Genomic DNA, 13,561 nt, shown 5'->3' with positions numbered 1-13,561 from the left:
GCAGAGCCTTGGCCTCTGCGTTCCCCGGGTTCCTGCTGGGTGTGCCTGGGGCAGGGAGGGCATCCCCAGCAGGTCCTGCAGGGATGTGCACGGCCAGAGATGTGCCAGGGTCTGGGCATGGACACGGGCACTTAACCAGGCAGTGCTGATTGATGCCAGGGTCTGGGCATGGACACGGGCACCAGGCAGTGCTGATTGATGCCAGGGAATGGGGATGGACACGGGCACCAGGCAGTGCTGATTGATGCCAGGGAATGGGGATGGACACGGGCACCAGGCAGTGCTGATTGATGCCAGGGAATGGGAAAATGGACACCATGGAATGCTGGTTGATTCCAGGGTTTGGAAGGGATGGCCATGGGCACCATGGAGTGCTGGTTGATTCCAGGGTTTGGAAGGGATGGCCATGGGCACCATGGAGTGCTGGTTGATTCCAGGGTTAGGGAAGGCAGGCTGGACACAGACACCATGGAGTGCTGATTCCAGGATCTGGGGGAACTGGACACTGACACCATGGAGTGCATTCCAGGATCTGGGGGAACTGGACACTGACACCATGGAGTGCTGGTTCCAGGATCCAGGGGAACTGGACACAGACACCATGGAGTGCTGGTTCCAGGACCTGGGGGAACTGGACACAGACACCATGGAGTGCCGGTTCCAGGATCTGGGGGAACTGGACACAGACACCATGGAGTGCTGGTTCCAGGATCCAGGGGAACTGGACACTGACACCATGGAGTGCTGGTTCCAGGACCTGGGGGAACTGGACACAGACACCATGGAGTGCTGGTTCCCGTGGCATTGGGGGAACTGGACACAGACACCATGGAGTGCTGGTTCCCGTGGCATTGGGGGAACTGGACACTGACACCATGGAGTGCTGGTTCCCGTGGCATTGGGGGAACTGGACACAGACACCATGGAGTGCTGGTTCCCGTGGCATTGGGGGAACTGGACACTGACACCATGGAGTGCTGGTTCCCGTGGCATTGGGGGAACTGGACACTGACACCATGGAGTGCCGGTTCCCGTGGCATTGGGGGAACTGGACACTGACACCATGGAGTGCTGGTTCCAGGATCTGGGGGAACTGGACACTGACACCATGGAGTGCTGATTCCAGGATCTGGGGGAACTGGACACTGACACCATGGAGTGCTGGTTCCAGGACCTGGGGGAACTGGACACTGACACCATGGAGTGCTGATTCCCATGGCATTGGGGGAACTGGACACTGACACCATGGAGTGCTGGTTCCAGGATCTGGGGGAACTGGACACTGACACCATGGAGTGCTGGTTCCCGTGGCATTGGGGGAACTGGACACTGACACCATGGAGTGCTGATTCCCATGGCATTGGGGGAACTGGACACTGACACCATGGAGTGCTGGTTCCCGTGGCATTGGGGGAACTGGACACTGACACCATGGAGTGCTGGTTCCCATGGCATTGGGGGAACTGGACACTGACACCATGGAGTGCTGGTTCCCGTGGCATTGGGGGAACTGGACACTGACACCATGGAGTGCCGGTTCCCGTGGCATTGGGGGAACTGGACACTGACACCATGGAGTGCTGGTTCCCGTGGCATTGGGGGAACTGGACACTGACACCATGGAGTGCTGGTTCCAGGATCTGGGAGAACTGGACACTGACACCATGGAGTGCCGGTTCCCGTGGCATTGGGAGCCAGGGCACTGCCGGGGCTGGCACAGCCTGTGCAGCTCCCCTGAGGAGAAGGGCAGTTTCTGGACTCCAGTAAGGAGCTGTTGTGGGAGGAGTCCTGATGGGGTCTCAGACTGACCTGGGCTGCTGTTGGAAGGGGGAAATGGTTCAGGTGCCCCCCAGCTCCGTGCCTGTTCTCCTCCTGGGAGCCCAGAGTGTCCCAGCCAGGAGCAGCCCATGACAGCACCTGGGGACAGGCAGGTGCTCCTGGGGACAATCAGCTCTTTGCAGGCTCTGGGTCTGAGCTGTGAGCTGCTCTGTAGCTCATCAGCCTCCAGTGTGTGCTCTGGAATAATTATTTGCTGGATTGAAGTGTCATTTTTGTTTTAAATCTGGCCAGTTTCAGCCTGAGAAAATACTCCGTGTTTAACCTCACTTGAGGGATTTCTGTTCAGTGGAGGCTGCTAAGAAATGAGAATTTGCACTCAAAATTGATAACTGAAAGGCTTTGACAGCCCTTCACTGCATCTATTTTGCTTCTGGAACGGCTGACTGGAAAACTAAACATCACCAACTCCTTCTAATGGTGATGTGCTTATTTTAAAAGTATTGCATGGAAGTGCATCCTGTGCTTGGGCACTGCCAGGGATGCAGGGGCAGCCCCAGCTGCTCTGGGCACCTGTGCCAGGCCTGCCCACCCTGCCAGGGAACAATTCCTGATTCCCAATCTCCCATCCATCCCTGCCCTCTGCCACTGGCAGCCATTCCCTGTGTCCTGTCCCTCCATCCCTTGTCCCCAGTCCCTCTGCAGCTCTCCTGGAGCCCCTTCAGTGCCTGCCAGGGGCTCTGAGGTGTTCCTGGAGCTGCTCCTCTCCAGGTGAGCCCCCCAGGTGTCCCAGCCTGGCTCCAGAGAGAACATTCCCCCCTGCCTGAGCATTTGGGGATCATGTTACTTTGTCTTTTACATCTAAAAATAATTACTTTTGATGGTACTTTCATATAATTGCCAGCTCCCATATTAATTATCTGCAGACTGTCTCACACCTCTCATGACTGTACACAATACAAGATTGTAATGTGCAGGGAAGTGTCAGACTGTTTCCTTTTTTAAAATTGAAATTCTGAGGGCACTTAAACCATCACCTTTGAGTCTGATGTGTGAATAAAAACACACCCAGAGCTAGAAGTGCCTGGGATATTAAAAGCTGTGTAGTAGATGGGTGTCTGGGAGCACACATTAGGATTAGTTAGTGTCTGAGTATTCATTGTTCATTCCACATTTTCTGTCTTCTTCTATGATCTTTTTTCCTGGTAAATCCCGGTGAGGAGTGAGCAGATACAGCTGGACCTCGCAGACCAGTCCCTCTCACTTCTTTGCTCAGCAAACTCTCAGCAGCTCTGAGTTCTCCCTTTGACTAATTTATCACTCCTCACATCCTCTGAGGGAGATTCTGCCACGTCTATAAATTGGAATATCAGGGAGAAGACGCAGCATTCGGCTCTCCTGTGTCCCACAGCTGTGGAATGCCTCCCTTTCTCCCAGGCAGGGCAGATGTCAGGGCTCAGCCTGTGCTGCAGGGCTCCCTCCATCCCTCCCTGCCTCAGGAAAGGAGCTGGGGATCAGCAGATCAGAGTGCACAGCCTCCCCTCCATCCCCTGCAGCCCCTCAATCTCTGCAACCCAGGCTTTGGGAGCAGCTCCCAGCTGCAGAACCAGAGGCTGGAAGGGCCATTTTTTCATAGATCTAATGAAAATCTGGCAAGTGAGTTCATAAAGGAAATTCTAATAACGATGGGGTAAAAAAGGAGAACAAGCCTCAAGCAATATTGCAGCAAAATTAATTTCTCCAACACACAAATCCAGGCAGTTTTTGGTGGGCATGATTGCAAGTATGGAGAAAACAGCTCAGGTTGTATAAGAGCAGCAAAAAATCTCAGTTCCTACCTCGTTGTGTGCCTTTGGTGAAGCCGTGCAAACCATGATTTGTGTTTGTCACCTTGTGGGAAGCAAACATGGAAACCCAGCAGCTCTGGGGAGGTGGGAGCAGCCAGAGAAGGAGGCAGAGCCCAGCCCTGCTGTCCCTGCAGGAACCACTGGAGTGAGGCAGGGGCTGCTCTGTGCTCTCTCAGAGTGCAAACAGAATATATTTGTGCAGGAACATGGCTTGGCTTGGCTTTTGAGGGCCAGCAAGCAGCAGCAAATCCAAGCAAACACTCAGAAATGGGGGTTTCTGGGTGCTCCTCTCTCCCAGCACTGCTGTCACCCCCAGCACCCTGGAGAACAGCACAGGGGCTGTTTATCCCTGCTGGCTTCAGGGAAGGAAATGTGGCTCTGCTGTCACCCCCAGCACCCCAGAGAACAGCACAGGGGCTGTTTATCCCTGCTGGCTTCAGGGAAGGAAATGTGGCTCTGCTGTCACCCCCAGCACCCCAGAGAACAGCACAGGGGCTGTTTATCCCTGCTGGCTTCAGGGAAGGAAATGTGGCATCTCCCAGAGAGCTGTGGCATGCGTTAGAGGAGAGCATCCTTTGGCCTTCCAGACGTGTTTGGCTTTGGGCTGGGGTTGTTTGGGCTCCGACTGCAGGGAGCAAAGGCAGGGGGTTCTTTTCCAGCCAGAGGAAAATGAAAGAGCAGGAAGGGAGCGGGTGAAGCACAGCATGGGCCCAGGGAGGAGGGGAGGAAGGCAGCCCAGGCCAGGGCTGAGGTTTGGCTGAGGTGCCCTCAGTGGCCCAGAGCCCTGGCGCTCAGCTGGGAGCAGTCTGGCACTGCATCCCCCGAGGTGCCTGCTCCTGCTGCTCAGGGGAGGAAGAAACAGGCAAGATAAAGTTGCCATAGTTACACCACTTGTCACGATGCTTATCATGTCCCTGGGATTAAATCTGCATTAAATCTGGGCTCTTATTAATATCAGCTGTTAAACATTTCCAGGGTATTTGAAATCAAGACTTTCTGCTAAAAAATTAAATGTTGATTGCAGCAAAATGGGGCAGTTTAACAGTGCAGCTCAGAGTGTAATTTTGTCAGACACTGTGTAACACAGTTGTACACCAGGAATACATTTTCCACTGAATTGAGTCTCTTGCACCTCGTGAACATTCTTGATTTTCCTGTTAAGATGTTTGTTACTTGCAACCCTTTGCCAAGGAGCTGGCACAGGCCAGCTGGCAGGAAGGGAGAGGAGTCCTGGGGGTGAGTAAGAAAACATTGCTTGTGTGATTAGTGTACAACCATGGCAGGGCGGGGAGAGCTGGCAGTGCTGAAGAGAAGCTTCAGGGTGACCTAAGTGTGGCCTCTAGAGCCTGAGGGGCTGGCAAGAAAGGGGGAGAGAGAATATTGGAGGGACAGGACAGGGGGAATGGCTTCCCACTGCAACAGGGCAGGGGGAGCTGGGATACTGGGGAGGAACTGTGAGCTGGGATATTGGGGAGGAACTGTGAGCTGGGATATTGGGGAGGAGTTGTGAGCTGGGATAATGGGGAGGAACTGTGAGCTGGGATACTGGGGAGGAGGAACTGTGAGCTGGGATATTGGGGAGGAGTTGTGAGCTGGGATAATGGGGAGGAGTTGTGAGCTGGGATAATGGGGAGGAACTGTGAGCTGGGATACTGGGGAGGAGGAACTGTGAGCTGGGATATTGGGGAGGAACTGTGAGCTGGGATATTGGGGAGGAGTTGTGAGCTGGGATACTGGGGAGGAACTGTGAGCTGGGATACTGGGGAGGAACTGTGAGCTGGGATACTGGGGAGGAGTTGTGAGCTGGGATATTGGGGAGGAGTTGTGAGCTGGGATATTGGGGAGGAACTGTGAGCTGGGATAATGGGGAGGAGTTGTGAGCTGGGATAATGGGGAGGAACTGTGAGCTGGGATACTGGGGAGGAGGAACTGTGAGCTGGGATATTGGGGAGGAGTTGTGAGCTGGGATATTGGGGAGGAACTGTGAGCTGGGATAATGGGGAGGAGTTGTGAGCTGGGATAATGGGGAGGAACTGTGAGCTGGGATAATGGGGAGGAATTGCTCCCTGCGAGGGGGATGAAGCCCACAGCAGCTCCCAGGATGGCAGAGAAATAAAGGAGATGTGCTGGAACAGGTCACAGCAGTGCTGGGAGGGCAGGGCAGCCACGGAGCCCTGGTTGTGCCCAGGGGTTGGGGACAAGGCACTGGGGACACCTTGGAAGCAGTTCAGCAACACAGTCAGGAGGCAGAGGTGAATTGTTTTCCATCAGCTCTGACTCCAGGCCTCCTTGGGGATGTTTCAGCCATCACTCAGGTCATCATTTTAATTATGTTTCATGCAAACTGTTTTCACACTTGGCTCTAACAGCTCTCTGCAGAGCCTGGCTTTCCAGGTAAGATAACCAAAGTGCTGTTAATGACTTTGTTTTAAGCAGGTGAAAATAATTTGCTTCCATTTGTTATCTTTGCAGTCCACAGCACTCACACAGCAGCAGTAGAAATGGAGTTGGAATTAGCAGGTTTTCTGTACCGCTGGCTCCAATTAAGGAATATGAGTTGGGTTTGTTTCTTCCCTGCCATAATCTCATAAACATTTGGAAACACATTTCCTAAGCTCCTGTGCACCTTTCCAGCTCCACGTGACCTGGTGCAGGTGAGGCTCTGGGGCTGGATTGCTGTGAGGGTTGTGCAGGGGCTCCTTTGGCCCCTGGCTCCATCCCCATGTCCTCCTCCTCCTCCTCTCAGAGTGGGATTTCTGTCCCCCCATCCCTGTGGGACACAAGCACAGCTGTGCCTGTGCCCCCTGCCATCCTTCAGGGCTGGAGGTGTTGATCAGCCTTCCTGCTGCCCATCCCTGATCCTGATGGGGCAGATGCTCTCAGCTTCCCCTGACACACAAGTTCTTATCTGCAAAGCAGACAAGGAGGAGATGGGGAGAGAGGCAGCCAAACAGGAGATAGATAGGGATACAGCCAAACAGGAGATAGGGAGACAGCCAAAGGTGCCTGAGATGGATGTTCCTCAGCAGGGCTGTGCTTCGTTGATTTTAGCTTTTATTTAGAAGGGTACAACTAATCCTGCTCTATCAGTTTTATTTCCTGACTCAAAATCTCAATCCCATAGTTCTGTTCTGGCACAACGCTGCAGATTTTCCAGGCCATGAACAGCCTGGCTCTGTTCTGTGGCTCAAAGTCCCATTTGTGTTGGTGGCCCAGGTGGGGAGGTTCATCTCTGGATTCATCTCTGAGGTCCCCCCTGGTAACCCCTCGAGGCCGAGGGGTGGCAGGAGGGGCTTAGCCCAGGAGCTGGAGCAGGGTCTGTCTCTGCAGGCCCTGCAGATCACCCCCCAGTCAGCAGGGGCAGCCCACTGGGGCTGGCAGAGATGGACAGTGTGCTGTGCTTGTGTGCACAGAGCTGGCACTGGCCCTGCTGAGCGCCTCACACGTGGCCAGGGACAAACAGGAGCACTCCCCAGCCTGACCCCATCCCTGGTGACAGCCCCTGGCAATTACTGCAGGCACACTCTGTCCTCCACCTATCACATCTGTCCTTCACAGGAGCAGTTCAGCCCTTGCCACAGGGATGTCTCCTGCCAGAGGAGTTTGGTGACATTCCTCAGGGATGTGTTCTGCCCAGGAAGGGCAGCTGCCCCCAGGTCTGAGCACTGTGGCACCTGAGCATTGTGGCACTGAGCCTGTCCTGTGGCTGGCACATCCAGCCCTGCCCAGCTCAGCACCAGCTGCCCCCTGAGCGGTTGTCCCAGAAAATCTGCCATCAGGAAACAGCAGGGATGGTTTCAGCACCTGCCCTGCCTGCTGCTCTCTGGGAGGTGCTGGGGAGTCTCCCACCCCTGGAATGCCACTGCTGCTCCTGGCTGTGCTGCTGCACCAGCCGTGGCAGGGGGGCCTGACAGTGGAGGACAGAATTTCTAGGAGAAGAAGCAATTGGGGAGGAACACACTTTTTCTAATGTTCTATTTGTCATTTAATTTACTTGCATTCTGTTATTCAGACAGGACATTCCACTGTTCCTGTGTACCAAAGCCACAGGGCCGGGCTGGAGGGACCCAGCAGCACAGGCAGTGAAATGCTCTGTGCAGTGCAGCCACTGAGAGGCCTGAGAAGGTGCCAGAACACTGTGGCAGCACAACAAGAGAGATGTCAAAATGCGAAAGAACAATCCATTTACATTTAGATACCAAATTTAAAATTATTTTCTCCAAGCTTCATTCCATTTGTTGGGGTCTGGGCAAGCATGTAGAATCATTTAGGCCTGTTGCTTTCATCTGGCTCTCATCTAAATTCCCCAGTTTGAAGGCAGCAGAGCATGGGGAGAGCTCTGTCTTTCTGGCAGAGATCGAGGAAAAGCCACGCAGCTCCATTTTGCTTTTAGATGGACTAGGAGTAGGATTTAATAATCAGCCTCTGCTCTGCCTGGCACAAATGATATGGGCTGCTAAGCCAGAATTAGGGAAATGAAAGAGAGGAGCTGAGCATTATCTGCCCCGGTGACTGCACAGGAATCAGAGCAGGAGTTCCAGGCTCGGAGCCATCCCCGTGTCCGTCGCTGCTCGGAGCTGGGAATGCTGAGATGATGTTTCATGTGTTTGATAGCTCGAGATGCCTGGGGGCTGCAATAAAATTCATTTCTTGCACTGTAAATCTTTGCTCTTTAAGCATGGAAGAGGGTACAAATGTGCATAAAATTGAAGTGCAAGCGATTACATCTCGCTCTGAGCCAGTATTGACAGCTCTGCCTGGCTCTGGGGTGCTGTGGGAGCTCCTTTCTTTGTGACCTGTGCCCAAGATAATGAAAACCAGTCAAGTGATGAAACTCATCAGTCCAAAGAGGATTTTTGCTTCTGTGTATTTGTTTTTGATGTGTTACTGGCACGGAGATGCAGCTGTTCCCCATCCTGTTCCTCCCTTCTGGAAGGGTGTGGGCTGTCAGTGCCCCCAGTGCAGGGAAGGAATGAACTCTTGCGCTCTCAGGAGCATTGTTTGCTTGCACCTGCAGCTCTGGTGGCTGTGCTGGTGTTGGCTCAAGGTCGGACTCGCTGATCTCGGAGCCTTTTCCATCCCCGGTGCTTCTGTGGCTCTCTGGGCTCACCTGTGCCTGTGCACAGGTCCTGGCTGTGCACAGCCGTGTCCCTCAGCGGTGCCTCCTGCTCGTTCCCTCTATCGGCACTGTCCCTCTTCACCACTAATTAGCGGGAAACAGCAGAAAAGGGCTCTCGTCTCTAACTGTGACAGGAAACTCTTCTCAAGTGCTGCAGGCTCTTTTGAAAGGTCTCCCCTTTTCCCAGGGAAGCGGCGCGGTGCCGGTGCCTCCGGAGCAGCGTTATTTGCAGCAGGCGAGCAGCAGCCGGGCTCTTCCCTTCCTGCCCCGCTTTGGGCACTGACCGCGAGGGTCGGCGCGGGCATTGCCGGGGGTGTCCCGGCAGCGCAGGTGCTGCCCTCGCTGCCAATGCACCCAGAGCAGCGCCCAGCGAGGCTGCCGCCATTCCGTGCCTGCTAATGAATGAATTAACTCATTAATTAATTAACATGTGGATGCTGTTCGCGAGAGGCCAATCTGGGCTCGCTGTCGGAGCCGTCACCCTTTAGCAGAACAGCAGCGGAGCGAGTGCGATCTGTATCTGTCCCGTGTAAGGAGCAGGCAACGCTGCATTAAAGCCTGGCAGAGCTGATGGTTCATTAGCGTCCCCCATTTTCATGTAAATTAATTTCTTTGAGGAACATCAGATCCATACCTGGTGCTAATTGCCGGTGATAATGATGAGCCGTGGCTCAGGAGGATTCATTATCGAGGCAGACCGTGCCTCTCCTGAGCTGTCCAGGCCTGGAATGTGGCTGGAAGTTGCACAGAGCTGCGGATTGCTGGAGTTAGTGCAGGAGCAGAGAGGGGGCATGCAGCAGAGCCATCGGGGACATGATCCCCCCTGGCCTAACAGCCTTTAAGCAAGGAAGATTGGCTTTCCTCTCTGAAAATAACCCCGAGGCTTTTATTGATCATTTCATCTGAATTATGGATGATGCTTTTGTCAGCTCCATTATCCCGGTGAGGCAGGGCCCTGCCAAGGATTGTGTCACTGTCTCAGAGCCCATCCAGGTACCCACAGCATTCCTTGGTTCCATCCCTTTGGCACCAGGGGCTCCTGGTCCTTTTGGAAGTGACAAGGGAGTGCTGGGGCTGAACTGGTGAGAAAACTCGTCAGCAGAAGGACTGGTTTTGCTGGGAGCCCCAGTAATACCCGGGGGCTCTGGAGGGTGGCATGATCTGAACTCGCAGTGGGAGCATCTAAATTTGTCATAGAAACACTGCTGCTCCTTGAAATAGGAGCATGTAATGGGGAAAGCTGAAGTGCATCACAGAATAATACATGGAATTACTTTGCAACCTGTTCCATAATGACATTTTTTTTCCCAGGCTCATTTTACCCTTCTTCAGCGTTTAATAGCATTCCCCAGTTTATTGGGTGTTTGTAGTGTAGCCTTGAAGGATAATGAGTTTTATCCTGGCAGATGTTGGACACCTTCATGTGCAAGAGAAGTTAATGGGAGCTGGAGATGATCAGCGCTTTGTGGAATCAGTCCTTGATTGAACAGACAGCACTGACTCCTGTCTGGGGCACGAGGAAAGAGCTGAATCAGGGTTTCAGGATAATATTGCCAAGGGCTGCAGCTCCACGTGAGGTTCCTACATGTCCATCTTGAGAATACCTGGGACTAAAATCCTGTCTTTGTTTTTGCCAGTGAGCACCATGGGCAATACTGAAACTGGGCTGCACCCTGTGCACTGCACTCAGAATAGTCTGAATTGCTGGGGCACAGCAGAGCAGGTGTTCCTGGAAAGCCAGCAGTGATGTCTGGCTGGTGACACTGCTGCTGGGGGACACCCCAGGGGGACACCACAGCCTGGCTGGGGAGCACAGGGGCTGTGTCTGGTCTCTGAGGGCTCGGGGGAGCTTGGGGGGCCAGCAGAGATGCAGGGGATGGTCAGGGACTGGCAGAGATGCAGGGGATGTTCAGGGACTGGCAGAGATGCAGGGGATGTTCAGGGGCTGGCAGAGATGCAGGGCATGTTCAGGGACTGGCAGAGATGCAGGGGATGGTCAGGGACTGGCAGAGATGCAGGGGATGGTTAGGGGCCGGCAGAGATGCAGGGGATGGTCAGGGACTGGCAGAGATACAGGGGATGTTCAGGGACTGGCAGAGATGCAGGGGATGGTCAGGGACTGGCAGAGATGCAGGGGATGGTCAGGGGCTGGCAGAGATGCAGGGGATGGTCAGGGGCTGGCAGAGATGCAGGGGATTTAGGGCAGACACACAGAGCCCTATGGGAGCCATGTCCTGTTTGGGTCTGGTTTTGCTGAGGGGCTGAGAGGAGCCCCAGGAGACCCAAACGCAATGAAGTTTGAAAAGCACATTTGCAGAACATATCCAATTGTTGTTCTCACCTCTCCTTCCACAATGTCTCTTAAATCTTCCTGAGAAAGTTTTAAAATGAAACAGAAGACATTAAAAACATCAAAGTGTGCATGGAGTCTACCCCAGCTTAGCAGGCTGGAAATATTCAGCAAACTGCTTAAGTTGTGCCAAATTCTCCCAAAGACTGTGGGGTTTAGACTTCAGTGGTTTAGCAAACTGGGATAACTGCAAATCCAGGCTCTCTTTTTGGTCTCTGTGGAGTTTAGGCTGGATCTCAGGGAAAGGTTCATCCCCAGAGGGTGCTGGGCACTGCCCAGGCTCCCCAGGGAATGGGCACAGCCCCGGAGCTCCAGGAGGGTTTGGAAAACCCTCCCAGGGATGCCCAGGGTGGGATTTGGGGTGTCTGTACAGGGCCAGGGGCTGGGCTGGATGATCCTGGTGGGTCCCTTCCAGCTCAGGATATCCCCAGTTCTGTGTCCTGGATCTGTCAGTGTTGCCAGAGTACTGCAGGACATTTTGCTTTGTGTTCAGCTGCAGTTAAATATTTGCAGTTTTTCCTGACAGGAGCGTGTAGCTGCACTCATAACCTTCTGACTGGTTTGATTTCCTTCTGTTTGCAAACAGATTGGATTTGAAGGTCATAATTAGGAAAGCTGGTACTTTCATCCCCATATTGAAAAATTCTCAGCAGTCATAAAAGTTGAATAAGAATCAACTTTATCCATGAGAAAAGCCAAGTTTAGCCCAGGAGATTTAAGATGTTGGAGGAAATGTCACTGTTTTTGTAAAAAATAAATCTTAATAGGATCTGGTTGTGGTGCCTCAGCAGCACAGTCACCCAGACTGCGGGAGCCTGACAAAATCAATCCCTGCTAATTCTGTTTATTGCCAGAGCTGGAGCTGGAGCTCGGGCTGGCCTGGGAGCCGCCTGCCCGAGTCCTGTGGGTGGGAGTGGGGGGTCGGGAGCCACTGGCTGTCCCCATCCCGGGCATGTCCCCATTCCTGGTGTGCCCCCATTCTGAGCACATCCCCATTTCCAGCCATCCCCATCCCTGGTGTGTTCCTATTCCTGGTGTGCCCCCATTCTGAGCACATCCCCATTTCCAGCCATCCCCATCCCGGGCATGTCCCCATTCCTGGTGTGCCCCCATTCTGAGCACATCCCCATTTCCAGCCATCCCCATCCCGGGCATGTCCCCATTCCTGGTGTGCCCCCATTCTGAGCACATCCCCATTTCCAGCCATCCCCATCCCGGGCATGTCCCCATTCCTGGTGTGCCCCCATTCTGAGCACATCCCCATTTCCAGCCATCCCCATCCCTGGTGTGTTCCTATTCCTGGTGTGCCCCCATTCTGAGCACATCCCCATTCCCAGCCATCCCCATCCCTGGTATGTCCCCATTCCAGGCAGGTCCCCATCCCAGGCACGTCCCCACCCCGGTGCCCCCTGAGCAGTGCCAGCCCCACGGAGGGCTCGGCCGCGGGCTCTGACCCCTGTCTGCTTCTCTTGCAGGCCCTGCTGCAAAAAAGAAGTACGTGAGCTACAACAACCTGGTGATCTAGGCCCAGCTGCCATGGGGCACGGGCCACCAGCCCACCCGCCTCGCTGAGCTCCCCGCACGGGCTCCAGGGAACCGGGCACGGGGGAGGCGAGAGGAGCCCGGCTCCAGGCCGCTCCCGGCATCTCCTCCATCGCTGCCGGCTCTGCACGGCGCTGGCCTGGCCTCAGGCCTCAGGGCTGCCGTGGCCTTGGGGACACCGTGGCCTTGGGGCCTCTCCAGCCTTGGAGCCACCATGGCCTTGAGGCTGTTCCGGCCTTGGGATCACTGTGGGCTTGGCCTGCCATGGCCTTGGGGCTGCCATGGTCTTGGGGCCTCTCCAGCCTTGGGGCTGCCATGGTCTTGGGGCCTCTCCAGCCTTGGGGCCGCCATGGCCTTGGGGCTGCCATGGTCTTGGGGCCTCTCCAGCCTTGGAGCCACCATGGCCTTGGGGCCTCTCCGGCCTTGGGACCACCATGGCCTTGGGGCCTCTCCAGCCTTGGGACCACCATGGCCTTGGGGCCTCTCTGGCCTTGGGACCACCATGGCCTTGGGGCCTCTCCAGCCTTGGGACCACCATGGCCTTGAGGCCTCTCCAGCCTTGGGGCTGCCATGGTCTTGGGGCCTCTCCGGCCTTGGGACCACCATGGCCTTGGGGCCTCTCTGGCCTTGGGACCACCATGGCCTTGGGGCCTCTCCGGCCTTGGATCCGCCGTGGCCTCAGGGCCGCCATGGCCGTGCCTCAGGAGCGGCTCCCTGGGCAGGCTGCGCTCGGCTGCTCTGGACTCTAAGGGGCTAATTCTGTCTTTCTATGTACTTCCAGACTGCAAGTTTTTGAACTCTCTGTACAGTTTGTGAGGATTTTTTGCATATTGCCATCCATGTTGTTCCGAGGTCACTGTTTGTTTTTTGGATGCACAGTTTCCTTGAGGCCCTGTGCTCTCGGCACCTCTCAAACCAACCGACCAC

General features: G+C 54.8%; 1 protein-coding gene across 4 annotated transcripts in view; it reads left to right on the top strand.

Annotated features, from left to right (window-relative positions):
- Positions 1-12,971, top strand: part of GRM7 (glutamate metabotropic receptor 7) — a 196,259-nt gene extending 183,288 nt beyond the window's left edge. For 3 of the 4 annotated variants that reach the window (XM_066558432.1, XM_066558431.1, XM_066558429.1), the window contains one exon: positions 12,568-12,971. Coding sequence is in view for 1 of the 4 variants with exons in the window: in XM_066558431.1 (XP_066414528.1) it covers positions 12,568-12,617 (50 nt within the window). In the remaining 3 variants the exon portion in view is untranslated. Of the gene's footprint in view, positions 1-6,095; positions 6,278-12,567 lie in introns of all 4 variants that reach the window. The other variant, XR_010784428.1, reaches the window with a different exon arrangement.
- The last annotated feature ends 590 nt before the right edge of the window (positions 12,972-13,561 follow it).

The sequence above is a fragment of the Molothrus aeneus genome, chromosome 12 (assembly GCF_037042795.1).
Source record: "Molothrus aeneus isolate 106 chromosome 12, BPBGC_Maene_1.0, whole genome shotgun sequence".
NCBI lineage: Eukaryota > Metazoa > Chordata > Aves > Passeriformes > Icteridae > Molothrus > Molothrus aeneus.
Note: the sequence above shows the minus strand (reverse complement) of the source record. Positions and strands in the feature narration are given on the sequence as shown.